The sequence below is a fragment of the Mus caroli genome, chromosome 13, assembly GCF_900094665.2.
Source record: "Mus caroli chromosome 13, CAROLI_EIJ_v1.1, whole genome shotgun sequence".
In the NCBI taxonomy this organism is placed as follows: Eukaryota; Metazoa; Chordata; class Mammalia; order Rodentia; family Muridae; genus Mus; species Mus caroli.
Window position 1 is genome coordinate 112,678,454 of NC_034582.1, and position 23,964 is coordinate 112,702,417.

At 42.2% G+C, this 23,964-nt stretch overlaps 1 protein-coding gene across 8 annotated transcripts in view; it reads right to left on the reverse strand.

The window, feature by feature from the left end:
• The window catches only part of Znf131 (zinc finger protein 131), a 26,081-nt gene extending 5,109 nt beyond the window's left edge, over window positions 1–20,972 (reverse strand). The window contains exons 1-6 of one of the 8 annotated variants that reach the window (XM_021179897.2): window positions 20,352–20,382; window positions 19,730–19,868; window positions 18,525–18,626; window positions 12,807–12,951; window positions 6,075–6,432; window positions 5,750–5,972 (exon numbers count right to left, since the gene is read on the reverse strand). In XM_021179897.2, the coding sequence (XP_021035556.1) occupies window positions 5,750–5,972; window positions 6,075–6,432; window positions 12,807–12,951; window positions 18,525–18,626; window positions 19,730–19,853 (952 nt within the window). In that variant the 5' untranslated portion in view covers window positions 19,854–19,868; window positions 20,352–20,382. The other 7 variants (XM_021179898.2, XM_021179894.2, XM_021179895.2 and 4 more) reach the window with 7 other exon arrangements.
• Window positions 20,973–23,964: the final 2,992 nt, after the last annotated feature.

Consider the following 23,964-nt stretch of genomic DNA (forward strand, 5'->3'; position numbering starts at 1 on the left):
CTGGGTTTAACCCTTAGCACCACATAAGTTCGGTGTGGTGGTGTACAACCATAACTCAGTACTTGAGAAGTGGAGGCATGTCAAGGTCACTGTGGGCCTCGGGGCATTCAGAATAAAAGGATCATGAACTGAAGGCTAGCTAGGCAATAGGAAAAAAAAAAAAAAAAAAAAAAAAAAAAAAAAAAGAGGCTAGAGAGATGGCTCAGCAGCTGCTCTTCCGGAAGACCCAGGTTTGATTTCTAGCACACATGTGGCAGCTCACAACAACCTATTTTAGCTCAGGGGACCTGCTGCCCTCTAGCCTCTGTGTGAACACATGCAGGCAAAAACACCTGCACATATTCAATTATGAAATCAAAGAAACAAACAAAAATCCAAGAGGTTAAGAGAGAAATTTAAAAGAAACTCAAAGTGGAGCAGAGATGCCCAAGAGATAATTGTATGGACAATTCTGGACCCAAATACAATGGATTGATATATAGATAAAGGGGTTGTTTTTGGTGGCAATGAATACTTCCAAGATGGAACAAAATTCTCAGTGTGTTATATAATTACAAAACCCTGAGAACACAATAGTGAGGAAACAACAAGTAGATGTTAACAGTAGAAACAGAAATGGGACTAACAAACAATACCAAGGAAAATGAGAGCAGTCAGAGGCACAATGGGATTAGGAGCCAGCATCACCCAGAATGGAGAGGTTAACAAGTAGCACAACAGTGCGAACAGCAGAGAATTCTCTCAGTGAAGCCTGGGAGTGGGGTTGAGGATGAGGCTCAACGGCAGAATGCTTCTCTGGCATGCACAAGACCCCCAGGCTCAGTTCTCAGAAACACAGATACATGTATTCACTTTTTTCTAATTTTTACAATGTTTATTTTTATTTCATATGTACTGTGTTTTGCCTGCACATATGCCCTGGAACAGGCAGGTGTGAGCTGCCACGTAAGACATGCTGGAGACTGAACCAGGATCTCAGTAAGAGACCAGTACTTTTAACCACTGAGTCACCTCTCTAGCCCACAAACTCTTTATTTTATTTTTTTAAAAAATGTGTGTGTGTGTGTGTGTGTGTGCTGGGCAAGATCCCTGATCAACAAGGAATCACCATTTGTTGGCTTCCTATGGCAGAAGGTGGCAGGGAAGGACAGGATGAGTTAACAAAGGTGGACATGATTCTGGTAGACGTGAAGTTAGAAGATTCAGGACTGGTCTTTGAAGAAAAGCAAGCTGCTGGAGACGTCAACATGAGTGACACTAATGCTAATGCGGAAGTGGGGTGTAAGGGTCTTGACTGTGACAGCGAATATCTGAAGAAGCAATTAGAAAGAGATATGTCAGACAAGAAGCATACTCAATTAAGATTTGAGACCATTTTCTCCAGCACAGTTCCCTCCCTAGGAGTAAAGAGATGCAATGATTCCAAGATGGAGGCTGTTCTTAAATACAAGTTGGATCCCTGTATGCAAGAACAAGGTTAAGATGGGAATCAGAACTATGATAATGCACGGAAAGGGATGAAGGAGCTGAACGCCTTGGAGGTAGAGGGACGAGAACTGTCGAGGGCTGGGGATTTAGGCAGCATAGTGTTTGCAGAACAGGACCAAGACTTCAGGTGTCACTGCTCTGGTGAGGAAGAGGTTCTGGACAATGCCAAAATACTCAGTAAGTGGACACAAGTTACCAAGTTACATGCTTTTCTCCCAATGAAGCACAGCTGTGTAGAGATGCCACATGAGGGAAAAATTAGCTAGCACCTACATCTAGAATTGATGTTGATATGGGAACTTTTTAATTCAAGAAACTTTGAGAAATATGCTCAACAAAATGGTTATGTTTTATTTGTGTGTGATTTTCATTACCAATGAAATTGATAAGCACAAACTGTTAGAGCCTTTTGGAAAGGCAATGTGGAGGGCTTGGGAACATGACTCAGTACAGTGACAGCTGTGTAAGCATGAAGACCTGAGTCGGATCCACCTAAGAACCCAGTGTGGTAGCACAGCAGCAGCTCCAGCTGAGGTAATGTGGTGGTAGGGTGAACACAGGTAGCTCCCTGGAGCCAGCCAGTAGGTGAGCTTCAGGGTCAATGAGAGACTCTTGTCTCAAAAATAAGGTGAAGGGGACTGGAGAGATGGCTCAGCGGTTAAGAGCACTGACTGCTCTTTCCAAAAGTCCTGAGTTCAAATCCCAGCAACCACATGGTGGCTTACAACCATCTGTAATGTGATCTGACGCCCTCTTCTGGTGTGTCTGAAGACAGCTGCAGTATACTTACATATAATAAATCTTTAAATAAATCTTTAAATAAATCTTTAAATAAATAAATAAATAAATAAGGTGAAGAAAGACACCTGAAGTTGACCTCAGGTTTGGGCACACAAATACAAAGGAGGAAGAAGGAGGGAATAAAAACCAACCTGGTATTTGCCATGATTTCTTTAACTTGGCAATTATTTTTGTAAAAACTAAACGTCATAGGCCAGAAGATGGCTCAGGACTGGCTGCTAAGACTGATGGACTTGATTTCAACTCCTGGAACCCAGACAGTGGACAGAACCAACTCCTGCAAGTTGTTCTCTAGCTTGCATACTCGTGGTGATGGCAAGTGCGCACACACACACATATAAAATGAGCTTTTAAAAATGTATCACAGGAGCATGTGTAAAAAGATGCTTACAAGGCCACACTTGGCAATCTCTAGCAAAAACTTAGAGCTACAACCACATACAACCACATACACCTGCTAATAGGAGTTTACTGTCACAGTTAAGTAGCTACAGTAGAAGAAAACAAAATCTCTGTAAGTGGTTCATTTAAAAGATTGTACGAAGAGTATCACTGAACATGCCTGTAATTCCAGCACTTGGGAGGCTGAAGCAAAAGGATCAGTTGGGCTACTTAATGAAAATTTGCCTCAAAAAACAAAAACAAATATAGGCAGGCACGGTAGCACATGTCTTTAATCACAGCACTCAGGAAGCAGAGACGAAAGGATCTCTGAGTTTGAGGCCAGCCTAATCTATAGAGTGGATTCCAAAACAACCAAGGGCTACACAGAGAAACCCCATCTCTGAAAACCAACCAACCAAAGAGAGTCTAAAATTAAATGATATACCATTTGCTCATGCTTGCTCACGTTTTCCTAGAGCTGTGTGTGTGCTATGATGGATCACTTGATAATGCATGGAAGACACCTGAAGGCTGGAGGCAAACACTCTACCCCTGATCTGCTGGCCTTGCCAACTCTGGTGCTCTGCATGCCAGAGCAATGTTCTCCCCTCAGTTATCTCCTTAGTCAGCGGCTGCTTTTAAGAGATCTTTTGAAGTAGGAAAAGCTCACTTTCCACTGCATGCCACATGAACTATGTCTATGAAACAATTAGCATAGTAAGCTTGGTGAAATCTAGAAATAACCAGGTGACTTTCTTTTTAAAAGAAAGTGTGGACTGTTGTTGGTTGTTAAAGAGTGGTTTCACTCTTCTTTTTGTCTCATGTGCAGGACAGCTGCCATTATCCTTAAAGCAACAAAAGGGGCCTCAATATAAAGTGACCCAACATGTTTGTCAAACTGGCATTTGTCAGGAAGGGAGCCAACAGTCAATGGTGACTTTTATTTTCGGCACCGTTTTGGAAAATAGGGAGCAACTACTTAAAAACATGTTAAATTTACCTTAAGACTTCTTTTCAAATACAGATGTCAAGTGGACATGGCATTCTCTTTACCCTTTGCTGGCTTTCACTTGATGTTTTCTTAATAAACCCCAGTCAGAGTCACTCCAACACAAAGTTAGAGATCACCATCTTTCACCTTCAAGACTCAGCAGGAATCCTGTGGACCCTGCCCCACTCCACCCGCTCACTACTGCTGCCATTACCTCTTCTCCCGTTCTTTAGATTACTGTGAGAGATTTCCTCATCAGAGCCAGCAGCTTTTATTCCACATCCATCTATTTTGCCAGTCATCTCTCTAAAACAGAAATCTGGTCATTTTGCTTCTACATTAAGCCTACAAGGTGAAGTTCAGTTTGCTTTGGTACTTAATGGACCATACACTGAGCATATGGCTCGATAATCGATATAAGTAGCAAATCTAAGTTACTTCAGTTATCTCACATCATCTTGAGAGACATACAACATAAAGTGCACCAGCCCCGTGTTTGCTCTGCTAAATGAAGAAAAAGCACAGGATGGAAAAGCTCTCCTCTCTTGCTGCTCCCACCCATTGCCCACGAACCACTTGCAGACCCTGTGTGCTGCCCAGGTGGCCTGCTGTAGCAATCTCTTGGTATTCCTCTACTTTGACCCAACTCTGAAGTCATCCATCCTTCCACTAACAATGAAAATAACTTGCTTTCACACTTTTCTGTGTGTCTTATTTCTTGCTTGAAAACCTGTTTTCAGGTTAACTTCTTTTTCTGTGAGTCATCATAATTGGAGCTGGATCTTGAGGAATAACACATTTTCTGAATCTATCTGATTCTTCAAGTTCAATCAGTATATAAACAACTCAGGGCAGTGAGAGAGCTATTTAAAAAAACAAGAAACAATCAACACTAGTAGCTGTCCAAATTCCAGCATCAAAAAAACAGACCCTGCATGGTGTATATACCTATGTTCTATTTCCAGTATCAACACTCCAAATAGCCTTAATCACTGTATGTAACAAACCTCAAGCACAATTGTTCAGAAATCTAACACTTAGCAGCTCATGGCAATAGCTTTCTCCATCCTATTACAGAGGGTTTAGAGCCTAGCAAAAAATTAAGTTATTGGTAGTAGGTCCTTCCTGTGTGTGACTGAGGAAGCCTAGCAAGAAATGCTAGGGGAATTAAAGCAAGGAAAAGGGTATGTTGGGGAGGGGGAGATGACACATTTTGTTTGTTGACACAGAACAAAGAAAGGCTTCCTGGGACCTCTTCAAGAGTGAGATAACTCTTAGAAGAAGAGTGAGTATTCCTCACCTCCCTTGGCTGTCCACTAGTCCTGACACATTTGCCTTTAAGAGATGTGGAGAGAGACAGACATAGATGACTGGGTCAAAAATATATTACTACTACTGGAAGTGTCTGCTGCACAAACAGGATATGAGATTTAATCCCTAGGAGGCACTGTGGTATGTAACTTCGGCATCTGGTAAGGGTGGGGAGTGGAGGCATAACCCTGAAGCTCCCTGATCGGACACTTTGTTGAATTGATTAACTTCAGGTTCAGTGAGATTCTGCTTCCAAAAATGAAGATGAAAAGAAATTCTGGGGAAAGGCCCATCACCTTTGGCTTACACTTACACACTTACACACACACATGCACATGCACCAAGAGTATAAACATCTCACATGAAAATTCAACATCCACAGAATACAGTACATACTCCTAAAAAGAGGATTATAAATGTATGCCCCTTCAAAAAGAAAAAAAAATATAAAATTGTTAGATTGCTTATAAATGTTTACCTATGTAACATGTTAACATGGAAAGCAAAATAATAATTTCACATAACTAAAATTTAATAATACATGGTACTTAGCAAATAAACTATAATCTATTTTACATATTTCTTTAAAGAATATAAAAAAGGGCAAGACATAAAAACAACAATCATTTTTAAGGTTGACACCGATTTCCATTTAAAGCATCAAGAAATCAGTATGTACCATGCTCATCAGAAAATACAGAGGGAAAAACAGGATTTAGATTTCAATTGAATGTAGAAAAAAATAGTATTTGAAACAAAGTATTTGCTAATTACCTGTATGTTTTCGAAGGTGTTCTTTAAAGTGTCCAAAGTGGTCAAACTGTTTGTCACAGTACTGGCATATGTGAATTTTTTTCCCAGTTCTTTGCTTCTTACTTACTCCACCTTCTTCAAGGTGGTAACAGTTTAGGTGCTGTTTCCACGCACTCTCTCGAAGATACCTTTTATTGCATATTTCACACTTGAAACTCTCAGTGGAGTGTGATTTCATGTGTTCCTTAAAATGGTAAAACAATTTAAACGAACGGTTACATTTCTCACAATGGAACAAGTCCTTCACATGTGACAGCTGAAGTTCCACAATTTCAATACCTTCTACCTGTTTGCTTATGGGGTCAGATGCACAGTCATCTTCGCTAATCTGTTCTTTGCTTTCACCTTGACGGTACTTGCTGGTGATATCTGCCAACAACGCCAGAGCGGAATCATCGGAGGAGCCTGTGCTCTGTATGTACTTTATAGACTGCTTGGCAGAAGCCATTTCCTCCAAAGCTTCGATGCCTTCATCTTCTACTTCAATTGTGCCCTCAGCAATCTCCACCTCAATCTCCACAGGCTCTGACTCTGCAGATGGTAACGATTCAGTGATAACATTTGAAGTTTCTGCAATCTTTCTTTTTTTTGCCTCATTTTTTCCTGTAGTGTTTTCCTCTAATGGAGCTGAGTTTTCTTTGTTCCTGAAACATATAAAATATAGGTTTAAAAAAAATCTATAAAATCAGACTTTGAAAAAAAAAAAATCAATAAACTAAATTTATATATGGAAGGCAGAAACAAAATAAGGCAGCCTGAACTGATCAATTTTAACATTTCCATAAAAGCTGTAACATTCAAGACAGTGACATTCATCCAAGTGTAGCTATATGAAGGTTAATGGAACAGTCAACAACAGACCAGTACTTACAAAATAAACTTAAGTTGTGAAAAAACATCTTGCATTTTCTTTATGGAGAAAAGACACTTAAAAGTAGTGGTGCTGGAATATCTGTTAAGTATATTAGAAAATAAGCTTCTATCTTTAAATTCATACCATTTATAAATAATAATTCTAAATGGATCACAGACTAAAATGTGAGAACTAAAATTCATAAATTTCTAGAAAGCAGAGGCCTGCTAACCTCTGCCTCCCCACTGTCACCTTCTGTTAACATTACATAAAAGCCTAAGGTACAGTATTATGACAAGGACATCAAATATACAGGGCGTGCTCTGCAAATCTAAGTCAAGCCAAAGGGCGGACTCTCTGCCACCCTCATCTAGAAGACATGGAGAGAGATGCTAAGTCAGGAAGGACCACAAGCTGAAACAGACCATTTCTGAAGCTTTCACCCTGCTGCTGACTGAGGTGTTTGGATGGGCAAGAAACACGCAGCTTCTGCTTGAAATGGAAAGAAAATGTGCCTTGTTTCCTGGCAGTGTGTCTGTCACCTTCCACATCTCTCTCTACCTCCTCTCTTCCCCTCTATCTTGACTTCAGCTGCTTTAGGGAAAAACAAAATTCATGGTGGAGCAAAAATTTCCTTACACACACACACACACACACACACACACACTTCCAATAATGTTGGAAGATACTTGGGCAAAGGGAGGCAGTCTCTACTCCAAGGTTTTGGGTTTTAGACTTGACCTTAGTCATGGCTACAAGGTACAACTCCTCAGAAAACAATTAGCATGCTGCTGGTCACATACTGAAATTGATACCCGACCTGTGGAAAGCTGGTCTTCCAGTCTGAATGTCCCATTTTGTATTTGAGTCAACCAGACTTTGTGACTAATATGGTAAGAGGTATCCAGCAAGTTATCTTTCTTTGGTTAGTCAAGAAGAAATGCTTAATTTGAAAAAGCAGTTGGCCTTCTGTTGCATGTGCTTAGCCTCAACAGCATCTGTGAAAGTCAAACTAGACACAGCAGTGATGCTCTGTAGGCATAAGTTTACACTGTCATCATTTAACATCATTGTCATCTGGCCAACACTCCTTATGATTTATCTTGCTATATTTTTACTGACACATGGGCTGTTGCCAGTGGCTTAACTATTTGGTGAGCTAACTTGAAAGACAGCTACTTCAAAAGCCCAATCATAGGGAAAAACAAATGGTTTTGGAAACTTCCTGAGTCACTCATTACATGCCCATGACAAATGGCCAGTCTCTAAGAAGACTAATTACTTGGTGGAAGCAGCCTATTAAACAAGCAAGCCTGCTTTGCCCAGACTGCCACTGTTAATGCCAAGAGCCAACATTCACCATCCCAAACTGGTCTTGAAGTGTGGACTTCATGCCTGACTTCTGATACCTCCTAAAAGGTTGCCTGTCTTGCAGTGAACCAGCAGCATCTCACAGGATGCTGTTACTTACAAACTGACACTGATCTGGAACCTTTGTGTGGTGCTAGCTTCACCCTGATGATCTTTCCAGGTAGGTTATTCTTGTGCTATTCCAGTCTGTACAGCTAGCTGCTTCAGGCCTCAGGACTATGGTCCATGGCAAGTCATGTTTGGCTTCCTAGATCACCTAGTCTGAAAATGGTGCATCTTTATCACGAAAGCACTAGAGTAACTGGATAACAGGAAGGTGTTAGTTTCTTATGCTTCCTACCTCCAACAGATACTGCTATTTGAATTCTTACAATATCCTCCTCAAACACTGACTCAAAATGATTTCGCACTCCACTTCCCTACCTCCTCCTTGTCCAAAAATCTGAGTAAGGCAGGTTGGTCATCAAGTTCAGCTGTCCCCACAAAGGGATCATCTCTTCTCAGCTGCTTCCTGAGTAATGATGAAGACAAAAAGGAGGGGAGGCTTATATAAACCTAATTAGGAAATTAGGATTCTGCCCTGAATATTCTTTGGCATTATTTTTTCCCCACTAGTAACTATGGGACAATAAAGCTGACGTCTTCTTCAGATACAGGCTTACAGGATTCAACCTAATTCTACGTTAGTCATCTGGATTCTCTTATTAGAATCTTATAGAAATAAAATCCACTGGACCAAGCAGCATATTTATAATGGCACACATGAGGCCAAGTGGGAAACATAACGGGTTTCTAAATTATTTAAAAGTGCGCTAATATTTTCTATGCAAGTATGCAAGTTCTAGGCAGGAGTGGATGACTAGAAAGGAGTAAGTTACAGTTGCTAAACTAGGACCTTAACTCTGTGAGGTGGAGGGAAAGCAGCAACTGCAGGAGGTATGTGGGAGAGAGAAATCCAGGACTGTAACATGGACAACTGTCACAGAACTGAGAGTCAGGTGTCTGTGGTAAATAAAACCTGAACTACCTTTAGACAGCACTCCAAAAACTACAATTAGAGCCAAGCATTCTCTCTGAACTGCTGGCAATGTCAACCCATTTCCCTCCATAAAATAGGCCTTAAATTTGTAGGTACAAGGTAGGCAGATGATATTTACTCAAATTCTGTTAATAGTAGTCTGAAATAAGCTTAATATGAAAAAAATGGAATGGATTAGGTCACAGTTCCTACTGGTAGATTTACCACTGACTAATGAAGGCAATTATGAGAAAAATCCCCAGAAGCCAAAACAGTTCTGCTGGGAATATTGCTGGGAAAGTCTTCACAGATCTCTCATGCTGTTGTAGGATTTATAACAAATTCACAGACAACTCTTTACTTTGGATCTGTTTTCAGAGTTGTTTATATACACAACAGCTTAAAAACAAAGTCTGCCTGTTTCAGAGTGGAGAAAAGATAACATCCACAAATGTATCAATAAATTTCAAAACAATGATGAAATTAGGTTAAGAATACCCACTATATGTGTGTGTGTGTATATATATGTAAAATTCTAGAAAATGCAACTTATGTTTAACAGTATAGTATATGCATAATAATTAAGACTGAAAAGGGGGGGCTGAATTGCCATTAAGATGATAGAGATAATAGTTTTATGGTTATGTTAAAACTGCATCTTTTTAAATCTTTTTTTTTTTTAATCTTTATTTATATGAGTACATTGTAGTTGTCTTCGGACACACCAGAAGAAGGTATCAGATCCTACTATAGATGGTTGTGAGCCACCATGTGGTTGCTGGAAATTGAACTCAGGACCTTTGGAAGGAGTCAGTGCTCTTAACTGCTGAGCCATCTCTCTAAGCCCCATCTTTTAAAATCTTAAACATTTAATTATGAGATGTAATCATTTTATGTATTTTGCCTACCATGTATGGTCACCACATGGGTGGGTAGTGTCTGCAGATGTCAGAAAGGGGAATGGATCTCCTGGAACTTAAGTAAGAGATGGTTGTGAGCCACCATGTGGGTGCTGGGAATTGAACTCAGATCCTCTGCAAGAATAAGTGCTCTTAACCACTGAGCCACGTCTCTAGCCCCATAGTCTGTACTTTTATATTTTATGTGTTGCCTACCATTTTTATTTATGCACCACATGCCTGCCTTGTGCCTACAAAAGCCAGAAGAGGCCATCAGATCTTCTGGAACTAGATTTAAAAATGAGTGTGAGTCACTATGTGGGTGGCCAGGAATCAGCTCTGGGTCCTCTGGAAAAGCAGTCAATGCTCTTGACCACTTAGCCACCTCTCAACCCCCCAAACCACATACTTTAAATAAGGCTTAATAAGTATAAAAGCAGCACATTTACCATGCTAAGGCTTAATAAAACAGGGTTATTGAGATGGCTCAACCGAGTTTGATTCCCCAGGACCTGCACAATGCACATAGCCAACTACTCGAATTTGTCCTCTGACTGCTTGAGATTGCATGCATGCACACACGCATGCATGTGCGCATGCAACACAACAAACACACACTAAATTTCAAGACACAATGACTCACTCACATACATCCAGAGGTGGTAACAAGCTATATGGCTTACATTTGATTTTGCCTCCACTAGTGAATAAAGACTTTAAAATGTTTGTAAGGTTTGAAAAAATAACCCGTAGTGTACTGGTGAGGATACAATAAAACTGCAGTTCCAGGGCTGGAGAGATGGCTCAGCAGGTAAGAGCACTGACTGCTCTTCCAAAGGTCCTGAGTTCAACTCCTGGCAACCACATGGTGGCTCACAACCATGTGTAACGGGCTCTGATGCCCTCTTCTGGTGCGTCTGAAGTCAAGTACAGTGTACTTATGTATAATAATAATGTTTAAAACAAAACAAAACACTCAAAAACCTGTAGTCCCTGTGTACCAGCAAAGCCACTGTTTCCAAAGGCATACACACTGAACTTTAAATGTTTACTAAACGTTATCATGCCCTCTAACTTGTATACAGCAGCATTGCTCTAACAGTGAAACACAGGGAAAATAACCCAAATGTCATACTGCCATTTACTCTATGAACTACTACTAGGCAATAAAAATGAATGCAGTAACAAGCACATTATAGATGAACCTCTGAAATGCAATACTAAGTGAAAAATAGCAAACACTTCAGAAGGTACTCAAAAAATTAAACCACAGACTGAAAACTGTGCCATCTATACATAAGCCCAAGCACGCATCTTTATTTTGCTAATCAATTTCAGGTGTCTCCCAGAGACGACTAGGCTGGTTTGGACTGGCATACATCCACAAACGCCAATGTACAATGTACCAGGTGTTAGGGATCGGAATGGATACACACCAAATTCTTTCCAAATAAGTGTAATTGTGAACTGTCAAATCAGCTAAAAGAAATGTTACTGGGGTCTGGAAATATGGCTAAGAAGAGCACTAGTTGCTCTTCCAGAGGACCTGGGTTCAATTCCCAGCACCCCCATGGAAGCTTACAGTAAATTTTAATTCCAGTTAAAATTCTTCTGGTCTCCAGGAACACCTCATATATAAGGCATAGAGACAAACACGAAGGCAAAACACCCATACACATAAAATAAAGATGAAAAAATGTTATTTATGGACAATTCATCTCCTAGATTTATTCCCAATTTCATCTCTTGACTAAACCATACTAGTTAGTTGGATTAAACCACTTTGTTTCCTAAGGGAAATGACCTACAAAACTGTCCTTGTTGGCACTTCTAAAGACCTATAATAAATCATTAAAAAAGAGGAGGAGGAGGAATGGGAAAAACAAATTAACAACGAAATAATAATTCATATATTTGGAATATAATTTGATAGACTCCGTTATATGCATTTTTACAGGCATTAATTTAACCTCATTAACAATCCTATGTAGAAAGTCAAATTATTATACCATGTGACAGGAGCTGAGCAACTTTACTAAGTCCACAGTGATAGAGCTGAGGTAACCCAGAGCAATGCCCAAGGCCTCCCTCAGCAGATTGCTCCAGTGTGTGAAGATGCTGAGTGGCCTGTTCACTGTATCCTTTAATATTTTCTGAATGCCTCCTAGAAGAAATTCTGTGGGATTTTTATTGTTTGCTTTTTCAAGACATGGCTTCTCTTCTGGTAGGCCTGACTATCCTAAACTGTCTCTGAAGACCAGGTTGGTCTCAAACTCACAGACATCTGCCTGTCTCTGCCTCCTGAGTGCTCGGACTAAAGGCATGAGTCACCAAGTAGTATCTACATAAGGATGGATATCTTCTCATGCTATCACAATACCAATGAATACTACGTTTTCCCCTTTGCAGCTGGTATGGAGATTTACACCATTTAGAGGTTATGCAGAGTACATAACAAGCATATATATATATTTAGATTGTAATAGTTATAGTAGATTAGCCACTGTGGTGGTTTGAATAGAATTGACCCCCATAGGCTCCAATTAAATAGGTCAGATAAGAGTAAGGCAATAAATGTCAAAGCTCTCTTGCTTCGAAAAGACACCTCGACCATGGCCTATTTATTTTTATTAGCATTCTTAGTATAATTCTCACTCAAATTCAGCAAAAGATTTTCAAGGACCCAGAGGTCACCCTAAAGAGTTGCCCAGACTCTCTTATTACATACCAGAGACACTACTTTAATCTTAGGAGTTCTTGAGAAACCAAATCACTATTCAGATTTTCTTAGTTTCAGGATGTCACTACTTAATGATTCGACACATACTCTATAGTCTTAACAGTGCCATTAGCATTCTTAAAGAAATAAACAATTACCTGACTTCAAGTGCTTTAATAGCTTCCAGCATTTGTAGAAACTCTGCTGCTTTCCACACATCATTGGCTTCTTCTTCCCCTTGTATCATTAGTTTTGCTGTGTATGTGAACTCAATTAAATGGCGAAAAGCCATTTTACTAACACCTGTAAAAAAGATGCACATTACCATTAGTTCACATTAATTCAAACTTCAGAGCTGGGCGTGGTGGTGCACACCTTTAATCCCAGCGCTCAGGAGGCAGAGGCAGGTGGATTTCTGAGTTTGATTGAGGCCAGCCTGGTCTACAAAGTGAGCTCCAGGACAGACAGGACTATACAGAGAAACCCTGTCTCTAAAAAAACAACAACAAAAAAACCCAACAAACAAAAAAGAAACTTCAGAATGTAAAGAAAGTACTTGGGATTTGGTCATTTCTTCTCATTTGGAAAATATCAAGAATTCTTCAGTATCCTAGTCACATTTTGGTACTACTTACCAAGCTATGATCTCATGCTCTTCTTTGTGGCCTGATAAGCCCACTCCAACTCTCACTCCCTTAAGGTTTAAGTTAATTCAAATTATGTATATAGGCCTGTGCAAGCCAGAAGTCCTGGACTTCCTGGAGCTAGAATATCAGGTGGTTGTGAGCTGCCTGGTATAGGAGATGGGATTTGAACTGGGATTCTCTGGAAAAGCAATATTCTCTTAACTGCTGAGCCACTTCTCCAACCCCCACCCCTTAACTATAAATTTGACAATTTCAGATGGTTATGTAACAGGATAGATTATCTTTAACTAGCTTACTTTAACATTTTCAAGGTTTATACACATTGTTGCATATGGCAGAATTTTTAAAGGCCAGTGTTCTATTTTGTATATGCATAAATTTCCATCATTCTTAGTCTGCTGATGAACACTTAGGTCATTTCCACATGTTGGCTACCACGAATGGTGCTGAAAAGAATGTGGATATGCAATAAAGACAGCCTTTAGTGCATTACTGAGTGCATGATACATGGACATATGTCAGTGTGCCTGTAGAGGTCAGCTGTGGGTTCCAGGAACTGAACTCAGATTGTCAGGCTCACACTAAATGCTGTTGTTCACTGAGGCATCCTGTTGGCCAAGGAGTCCAATTCTTTTACATGAATACTTAGTTGTGGAATTACTAGATTCTGTACACTATGGCTTAAAGATGAAATATCCCTCCCAAAGGCTCATGTGTCAACAACTTGGACTCCAGCAGGCGATGTTACTCAAGACTGGATCCTGAGGATGCTTGTTCAAAGATGGATGGGATATTAGAGAGCTGGGGCTTAAGTTATTCTGTCCTGCAGTCTTTGTGAAGCTTTTGTCTGTATACAGATGATACTGGATTGTTCTTCAATAAGCACCATTCTCCATAGTGTGCTTCTATGAGAATATTATAAACTCATTCATGAACAGGAAGCATTTATATACTAAAAAGGCTTAAGTTACAGAGTAAGGGCTCAATGCTCAATGTATATTGAATTGATTTTAAAGAAGGGCTAGTGAGAGGAAGGTCCTTCTTGCTTATGCCAAAGGCCTGATTCAGTACCCACCCTCTGTGCCAAGGCTCTCCATCCTACCCATAACCTCTAACTCTGAGCCAAAGCAAATCTCCCTCGGAAAGCTGTTCAATACATATGGTGTTTCTACTTTTAAGTTTTTGGAATGATTGTTTTCCAGAACACCCACACTCATTTCCAACTTCTCTTCCCACACCTGTTTTCTGCTTTCTTGATAGCCTTCTTCACAAACGTATGTGATACTTTCTAGATTTGACTTAATTAAGTGGAACATGCTTTATATACTTAATGGTCGTTTGCATTTCTTTCTTGGAGAAATTTCTATTTAAATTCTTACTCTGTTTTTAAATAAGTTGTCTGGATTCCTTTCCACGTAGATCCTTGGTTTAAGTATCTCCTCCATTCCATCTCATGTTCTCACCGCTCCCTTTACTGTGTCTATGTTCTTGTTGCCTGTGATAGTAAGCACCATACTCACGGAAGACTCTGCCTAAGTCTTACTGTGTTGAGATGTAACAGTCAACATGGTGTACCACAGAGTTCTGCACAGAAGTATCCTTGTATCACAGGAACAGTCTCACTTGGTTGTGGTAAATGATCTTTTAATTAATATGCTATTGGATTTGGTTTCCTATATATCATGTGTGTGTATGTGAGAGTATACAAGTACAGAAGACAGGAAAATGTTTATGTTGTTCTCCTTCCACCTTGTTTTGAAGCAGACATTCTTTTGTTTGTTACTGAGCTGTGAACATCAGGCTAGCCGGTGTTAATTCTCCAGCTTTCAGTCAATTCTCAGGTAAGGGAGAAATATAATCTGGTATTTTAGGATTAAAACATTCTCATCAATCCTTTATTCCTCTCTTAGTGGAGTTATTCCGGGGGTGGGGGGTTGGGAGGAAGCAATTCCTGAGAGGTTACCTAAGGAAAATGCTGAAGAGCACCTAACCTCGGTCTTCTCATGGGGGCACTATTTTGACATTCCTCTAGTCTGTATTTAAAAAAAAAAAATTCATACGCAAAACAACTTTTGGCTGGGTGTGGTAGCACATGCCTAGCAATAGGGAGGTCAGCCTGGTCTATATAGTAAGTTCAGGATAGCAGAGGCTATGTAGAGATCCTGTCTTCAAACAAAACCCCATAGTTTTTAATGTTTAACAGATCCTTTGCCTGGCTTGTCTTTGACAATTAGGGATGAAGTTTTCTGGACATGATAGAATTGCCAAAAGAGGAATTTTAGAACTGTAGTTTCAAAACCAGAAAAATAATGAATTTAGAAAATTAGTCTTCTTTTTGAATTAGGGACTAGATGTCTCCTGAAGATAATATATGGATAAAATCCACGTCACAAAGCTGAACATGTATGTAACTGGCTTCAGGAGCAACAATTTTTATTCAAAGCCAGAGGGGGTTGGGGCTGTATTTCTAGTCAAAGGTATCTTCGTCAAGAAATCACGAGTTACTGCTCACATTTTACAGATGGGATTCTAGTTCCATCTGAAACAGAGAAAGCACTAGCACACCCACCCTATCCTGTCCACTGATTAAGGCTGTAGCTCCTGGAGAGAAGACACAGCACATACACAAGGACTCCGAAGAGCTGACTGGAAAGTGAAATCAAATAGCAAAGTCCTAAGGCTTTCTATTTTTCCTCCCAAATATCCTGGCTTAGACATAAGGGAAGGCCAAATCTCACAGCTGAACAATAGGTATAAACAGGAAAAAAAATTCTACCAGAGAAATTCCTAAGAATCAAGCAAGGTAATAAAAGGTGTGGGTGGGGGTACTGGTATTATTTTTCTCCTCTTAGCATCATTCAAAATAAGCTGCAATTCTAAGTCCCTGTACTGACAGCAGTACAACAGTGTTCATGTGTTTGAGATCCTGTTGCAGCCCAGGACGGCCTCAAATTTCCCATCTTCTTGCCCATCTCTCTAGAGATGGGATTAGCACTTTGCCAGGATTATAAAGATTTTAAAACAAAATTCAAATTGGATGCACAGCTGAGAGTGTGTCTGAACCCAGACAGGTTGACTGCATGCTAAAACAGAAACAAAAGCAGTCTCTAAAGGATAAGAGCACCCACTCTTACACCAAATGTCCATGACATAATCCAAAACTACTTATAGTCTTAAAAAAGCTGTATCATTCAAGGTCTTTTTCTAAACAGTAAAACTAAGACCCAAACTCAAGTGTTCTAATACATGCCCAGAACTTTACAGCAGGTAACCTTGGGATAAAATAGCAATTTCAGAATTAAGGGTTAAATGATAATTGATAACTTTTTTTAAAACCTGAACCCCACCAAATAACAAGAAAAAGTATTTTCCATTTTATTATGCAATTTAGATATTTAGTATATAGGTACCACTCTCTATAATGGATGTAGGTCAGAGGTGCTGAGAGACAAAAGAAAAAAAATCCTTTCTCCAGTGCTGCTTTCTGCTGCTTTCTCAATTAGCAACAAGTGCCTCTAGCCTGGGCCCTGGTTCTGAATGCCAGGTGTGGGGAGGCAGCGCAGTGCCCGCCGTTCAGGTGAGCGGACTGGAGTTAAGACCCCAGAACCTATGCAAACGCTGGATAGATGAAGCAACCTGCCTGCAGTTAGAGCACTGGGAAGACAGTGGCAGGGCTAGCTCAACTAGCCAGTACTGGGAGCAACTGTGAGACCCTGCCTAAAGGAATAAGGTGGACAGCCATCAGTGAAGACAATGATGTTGGCCTTTGGCCTGGACTGTGCACAGGCTCAGGAGTACCCACCATAGCCCACCTCCCCCTCCCTTTCTTAATAACATTCACTTAGTAGAATGAACTCCTCCCCGAAATGCACAAACCTCATTGTCCTCATCACAATACACCACCCACACTAATGGGCTCTAATATCTTTTTGATTCTTCTTCTAGACTGTTGCTACATTTTCAAGCACTTCAAGGAATGCTGTGTTCATAAATTCTTCAGCTCTTGGATCAAGCACACTACATAACACAACAGGTAATCAATATGATGAATAGCTCTCACCTATTAAACTTTGGCAATACACCAAATATGCCAGGTGACAGGTTTTCTATGTGCATTATTTCAACTAATCACTATAAGCCAATTAACCTGCTTTTAGATGAAAAGACAAATACACAACTGAGATGAAGTAACTTTTTAGCTACTTAACAAGCCTCAAGCTGATTGACTTATTTGGTAGCAAAAATATTACAATCTAGGCAGCTAGAGTCTCACTAACAATCCTTATGTATGTCCAGTAAGCCTGTGCTGTCTCTCATACATAATCAAAAAGTAATTTACCTGCTGATACACTAACTGAAATATATCAAAATGAAAGTTACAACTCGTTTCTTCACTCCCCTAGGTATCATTTTTTTTCCTCCAAGATAAGTTTCTAAGCAACCCACCCAGAATAAAGAATATGTACTCAGTAAAAAAGACACAAAACAGAGAAACCCTGAAAGAAGATTCTGTTTTACACAGGCACATGTGTTTACTTCTGATTTTAGAATTTGATGGGACATGGGGGTTAGTACTGTAGTAGTAAAAGATAAAAGCATAATTAATAGTACAAACTAAAATGACTAGCTAGGCAACCTTAGTTTCATAAACTGTAGGGGCCTGATCCCCATAAGCAAAGTACCTCCACTTTTCAAAAGATTAGCATGAGCCCCAGATAAGACACAAACTACACAGCACAATGCCCGGCAATTGGCCTGCCATTTGGGATTTAAAAAAAAAAAAAAAAAAGTCAATCATTTGCTTTCAAAGTAATACCTAAAAACTGATGGCCCCTTCTCTACTAATTTTTTTTTTATAAGTTCATCTTCTCCAGTCCTCCCCAATTATGGCAGCCCATTTCATTTGTATATCACTACTTCTGATAGTACGGAGGTCTCTCCTGCAATTTAAAATATCTCTACCATCTCTAACATCCTTAAAGCCTAAGGTCATTAAAAAAGATGGTAGTTTCCATTTATGCAGGCTTTGAAAATGACAGTGAGCCCTTGTTTTAGCAATGGACCAGACTTGTTAGAAACCAGCATCTATCACTTACTCCTGAAAGAATTCTCAAGTAATAAAAAGCAATGTGTCTAGTTGTCTACCAGAGACTATTGGAGTTTATTTCCCGGGAAGCCCTGCTAAACCAGCCAGTTATTTTGCTAAGTACTGTGGAAAATACTACTCACCTTCAATTTCAACCAAAGGCTCTTGAGTAAACTCCTGGAAGAATTTGTAGAAGAACTTACTGCAGGCAGCCAAAACAGCCTTGTGGGCCTTAAAATGGTGTCCTAAATAAGGGGGTAGGGTGGGGTGAAGAGATGGAGAGGAATAAAAACACACTGGCATCAAAATCAAAGTTAAAATCCTTTCTTCACAAAATACATATCTTTACTTCAAAGACTTCAACAGTTTTTATAAAAGCTAGTTTATACCAAACAACAAATTTCTTCTAGCAGTTTCTGTTCCATCCAATTAAGTAGCAAGCTACATTTAACCCCACTGAAACAGCTAAATATGGCCTGGAGAACTGGTTTGGTGGTTAAGAGCAACAGCTGTTCTCCCAGGAAAGCCGGGTTCAATTCCCAGCACCCACAAGGCAGCTCACAACTGACTGCAATTCCAGTTCCAAGGGATTTGACACACTCTTCTGACCTCCTCGAACACCAGTCAGGCATGGGGCGCACACAGGCAAAACACTCGTACACAGAAAATAAAATGCAATAAAGTGCTAAGTATGACAGTGCAAAAGTTCACGATAGCTGTAGGCACAACACACCTACAAACTTTCATTATAAGGAACATCTTGTCTAGAAAGCCAATGTTCACTAAAAGGAACCCTAATCTGGATTTGCCTATACAAGGATTGACTAGCAAAGATTTCCAACTTATTTTTTAGTCACTCACAGTGGGTATGAGTGTAGCCCCACGAGTGTAGGTGGTTTCTCATCCACTTTCCTTTCCACACCATTTTGGAAAACTAGAATGAAAACTTCCCAAATGATTCTTGGGCTGGACTCCTCAAAGCAGCTTGCTAAGAACGGGCTTATTAACAAACAAAACAAAACACTGAGACCGCCTCCTTGTCTGACCAAACATTTTGAGGTTTCTTCTGTCTCCTCGGGGCACTTATCAAACGCAATTATAAAACTTGAGCATGCTGCAAGAAGTTAAAATGTGATGATGCATATCAGACTAGGAGATTAAAATCTAGACTAGCCAACCAGCTTTCTGCAGCATGGTCTACGTGAGCAGCACTGACAGGCGCCCTCCCTGATGCAAACCCTCCATCGACTTTGGAAGAGAGCCCGGAGAGGATGGGTACAAAAAGGCGGGCAGCGAGGGAGAACTGAAGCTCCCCATTTTTCCTCCTCTGCCCACTACCCCTACCCACCGTCGACAATCAGGGTGATGTCCGTAAACCGGTCCTGCTCCCGTTGTTCATTCAATCGGTCCAAGATCATTTTATGATGTTCAGGAAACTCCTGAAGGCATTCCATCGTCTCTTCAGCCTCCATGGCCGTCGGGGTGCTCTACAAAAGAGGAGCATGATAATGTATACCCATGAGCTCGGGCTGACACAAAACCCCTACAACAAGAAAACCAAACCAAAACCCAGGTACCGGGTGGAGGGGGAGAGAAGGGGGAGGGGGAGGCCGAGAGCAAGGCTGGGGAAGAAGAAAGGCGAGCCAGCCGAGCGGCCGCCGCGCGTCGCGGGCCGGAGCCGCGGCCGCGGAACTCCGAGCCTGACCTAATTGGAGCCTGGAGACGCGAGCTGGAGCGGGGTGGGCACAGTGCCGGGAGGCTCAGGGACGCCCGGGAGCGCAAGTCCGGCCGGGGAGGACCCCGAACAGCCTCGGCGGCCTCCCAACGGCACGCCGAGCCTTCCGCCCGGCCCAGGCTGCGGCAGCCCCAGCCCCGGTCCCGCCCGCGGCCCACAACGACTCCCCGGGTCGCCTCTCCCTCCGGCGCCTCTCCCTCCTCTTCCCCCCCGCCCCGACCCGGCCGGCACTCACTTAGGGAAGGAGGAGCGGCCCGGGGCCTGCGCGTCACTTACGTCGACGTGCTGCGTCACCACGCCGGACGCGGACGCACCCGAAGCGCCAATCCCTGCGAAGCCTGGCCACGCCCCTGGGGCCAGTGAGGAGGGGAGGAGGGAGGGAGCCCCCCGGGGGGATTCGGGGCTCCCCGCGCGGCGCCCGCGTTCGAAGGCTTCCGTGGGCTCTGCTGCGGCTTCTCCCGGTAGAGCAAGGCAGCCTGAGCACCGGGAAGGCTGAAGCCCTGGCGACGCTGCGCTCCGGCAGCCAGCCCGCCCCCACCGGGCCCGTAGCTGCACTTCCGATCGCGAACTCCTGGTCGAAAACTGGCTGGGCCGCCCGGGAGGCTTATATCCCGCGGCCCCGCCCTGCCCCGCCCCCTTTCCGGAGCGGAGGTGGGCCCTTGTCCTTACCTAGCTGGCTCCCGGGCCTCGTGCCTTTCTTTCCACGCTCTCCAGTCCCGTGGCGCAGCTGCTCGGGTACCCAGGCAGCTCCTCGCTCTCCATCTTCACCTCTGCAGCAGGGACGCTCGGACGATCCGCTAGGGGTCCCGCCGACGCACTGGCGCCCTGGGCTCGGCGGCCGCGGGGACGAGCACGCTCCGGCGCCGGGGATCTCTCTATTTCTCTCTCTGTCCCCAACGTCTGCCCTGCGGTGGCAGCACGTGTCTGCAGACTCACCGACCCCGTCAGCCTGGAGAGATCCAGTTGTGTTGTGATTCCTTCATCCCTGCTCTCCGCACCCGCCCCTAAAGTGGCTGGAGACTGCCAGTCACTTGCACGTGGCCGGCTCACTCATTCATCCCAAGAAAGGCTCGTCTGAGGGCAATGCTCTGATAGTTAATGGGTACTGATCGGTAATCTCTCTCAATGAGTTGGACAATAAAGACTAATGGAAAGTCCAGTCCTGTGCGAGAGTGGATGTATTCACTTCAAAAGTTTTTGAGACAGTGCCACTGTAATTATTTTAATTGTAATTGTTTTAAGAAACGGGGGGAAAAAACCCGCGGAGTTGGGCGAGAACACGTGCCCAACATTCTACATTCAGACTTTAGTCTGAGCGGAGGTTCAGGTCTGAACCGCAGGTCGTTATTACGAACGAGGTAATCTGGAGAGTCCAACAAAGCGGTGTGTGTTCGAGCCAGACATACGTAGCACATGCAGCCTTGAAGGTCACAGTGTTCCTTTTGCTGGGACAGGCACGCGACAGCCGTAAGGGTCCAAGATATCCGATCTTTTTAACATTTTAGGAGTGGAATCCTTGAAAGTCCAGCAGGAAGAGAATGGAGATAATCATTATGAGGGGGCAACTAAGTAGACACAATGGTGTCAACGAAGTATTTAGCTATATGAACCTCTTTAGGGGAAAGCGCTAAAGCATTAAAGTGTGTGGATAATTTATAAAGAATCTTAGAGAGTGACCGATTAGCGCCTTGTAGATTGAACTGCTCTGTATGTTTTTAGTATTAGGATCGTTGTTATTACACGCATTAAATTTTTTTTCTAGATTAATGTATATAATTGTTTTGTCTGCATGTACATATGTGCACCATGCGGTTGCCTCTTGCCAGAACTGGAGATACAGATGGTTATGAATTACCACATGGATTCTGGAAATGGAAATGTAAGAGCAGCAAGTTTCTCTTTAATCGTCAGGCCATCGCTCCAGCCCCTATTCACAGTATTTCTTAGGACAAATTTACATATAAAAATAAGCTTTGGGGGAAACTCTAGTATGGAGGGCTGCTTCCCCGTATGTTTGAGTTGGTTAAGTGGAAGACATTTCTGTTTTAGAATTTGAGCTTCCCAACAACACTTTCCATGACCCTGCTCCTAATATTTATTTATTCATGTATTTAAAGGGTCTCACTATGTAGCCCTGAATGAACTGGGATTTGATATGTAGACCAGGATGACCTCAAACTCACAAATCTACCTTCCTCGGCCTCCCTAGCACTGGAATCAAAGGCCTGCACCATTGTGTCTGGCCATAACATTCATTTTTGGATATTTGCCTAGTCGGAAGTTTGAAGCTCCTGTGCTTAAAGCATCCAAGTGGAAGCAACAATGTTTATCCCTTGGAAAGTATCTGTTTATATACTTGAAAAAAAAATGTTGAAAAGGGCCAAGAAAGTGCAGCAAGAGGAAGGTGGGAAAACAGATAAGAAGGACATGAGAGAAGAGTGTTTCTAAAGCGGAAGGCTGGCTACTGGATATGTCTCAATCGCCAGAAACCCACATAAATGCCAAGAGGATGTGGCGTCCCTCCTGTAATTCCAGACTTGCAAAGCAAAAATGGGATTCCCAGAGTGGGCTGTTTAGCAAGACTAACCTTATCAGCAAGCCTTGGGCTTGATTAAGAGGTCCTGTCTCAATGAATAAGGTAGAAGAGGGGTGGAATGTGATTCCTCACATGAGCAAGGGTGCCCACACATGTGCAAAGAACAATACAGTGGGGCCAGGGCACACAAGAGCTGTTCGTCTGTGCTAAATGGCCAAAAGTACAGATACCAGCAAAGTCCAACTCAACACATGCACTCTCCAGGTGTCTCAGTTAATTGATGCCATTTTCAGGCAGCTCAGCTAGATTCTGCTTCTTTCCGGCATCTTGACTTGCTTCCTCTGAGAGGGCCTCTCAGCTTTTATTATTTACGCTGGCAGTGAGGGGCCTAGTGAAGAAGGTGATCTTTTTCAGAGATGCTCTCTTGAGCTGTTTACCTTCGTGCTCAAGGTAGAGATGTTTCTTTCTTTTTTCTTTTTCCTTCTCACTCAGACCAGGCTTGTTCTGACCCAAAGATTGATTGATTAATTGATTGATTATATATAAGTACATGTAGCTGTTTTCAGACACACCAGAAGAGGATGTCAGATCTCATTATAGATGGTTGTGAGCCACCATGTGGTTGCTGGGGTTTGAACTCAGGACCTCTGGAAGAGCATTCAGTGTGCTAAACCTTTGAGTCATCTCCCCAGCCCAGGATGAGATGTTTCAATCTTGGAGTGCAGAGGAATTTTAAGCCAGCAACATGGCTGCTTTGGCAGAAGATCTCATCCAAAGACCTAGGTCTATGTGGTCTGGCTGGAATGGCACATCGGCCATGTTGCTGGGTTAAAATACCTCTACATTGGAGGGCTCTTTTATGAAACAGTTTATAGTGACCTTCCACTAGAAGACTAGCTAACCTTTCCCGGGGTGCATATTAAACAGGCGTGAGCCTGGACGGCTTGGTAGATGGTGGCTCTCAGTCAGAGTATGCATAGCCTATCTGACCCCAGCTTTTCAGTATAGACATATATCTGTTCTCTGTTCATCCCCTTATGGCCTCAGGGATGAAGTTGAACTGATCCTCCTGCCTCCACCTCCCAAATGGCTTTGAAAGGCATACATTATCATGACCAGTTTTATAAGGCACTGGCCATTGAACTCTGGGCCTCATGCACTGTAAGCAAATGCTCTACCAACGAAGCTACATCCTAGTCCATGGCTTAAAACATCTACCTGTTTGGGTACTTTTGCTGTCTTCTGTACAACAGGAAGTCATGGGGCCATTCTAATTCCTGCACTCTCCTCCCCTCTGTGTCTTTCACGTTTG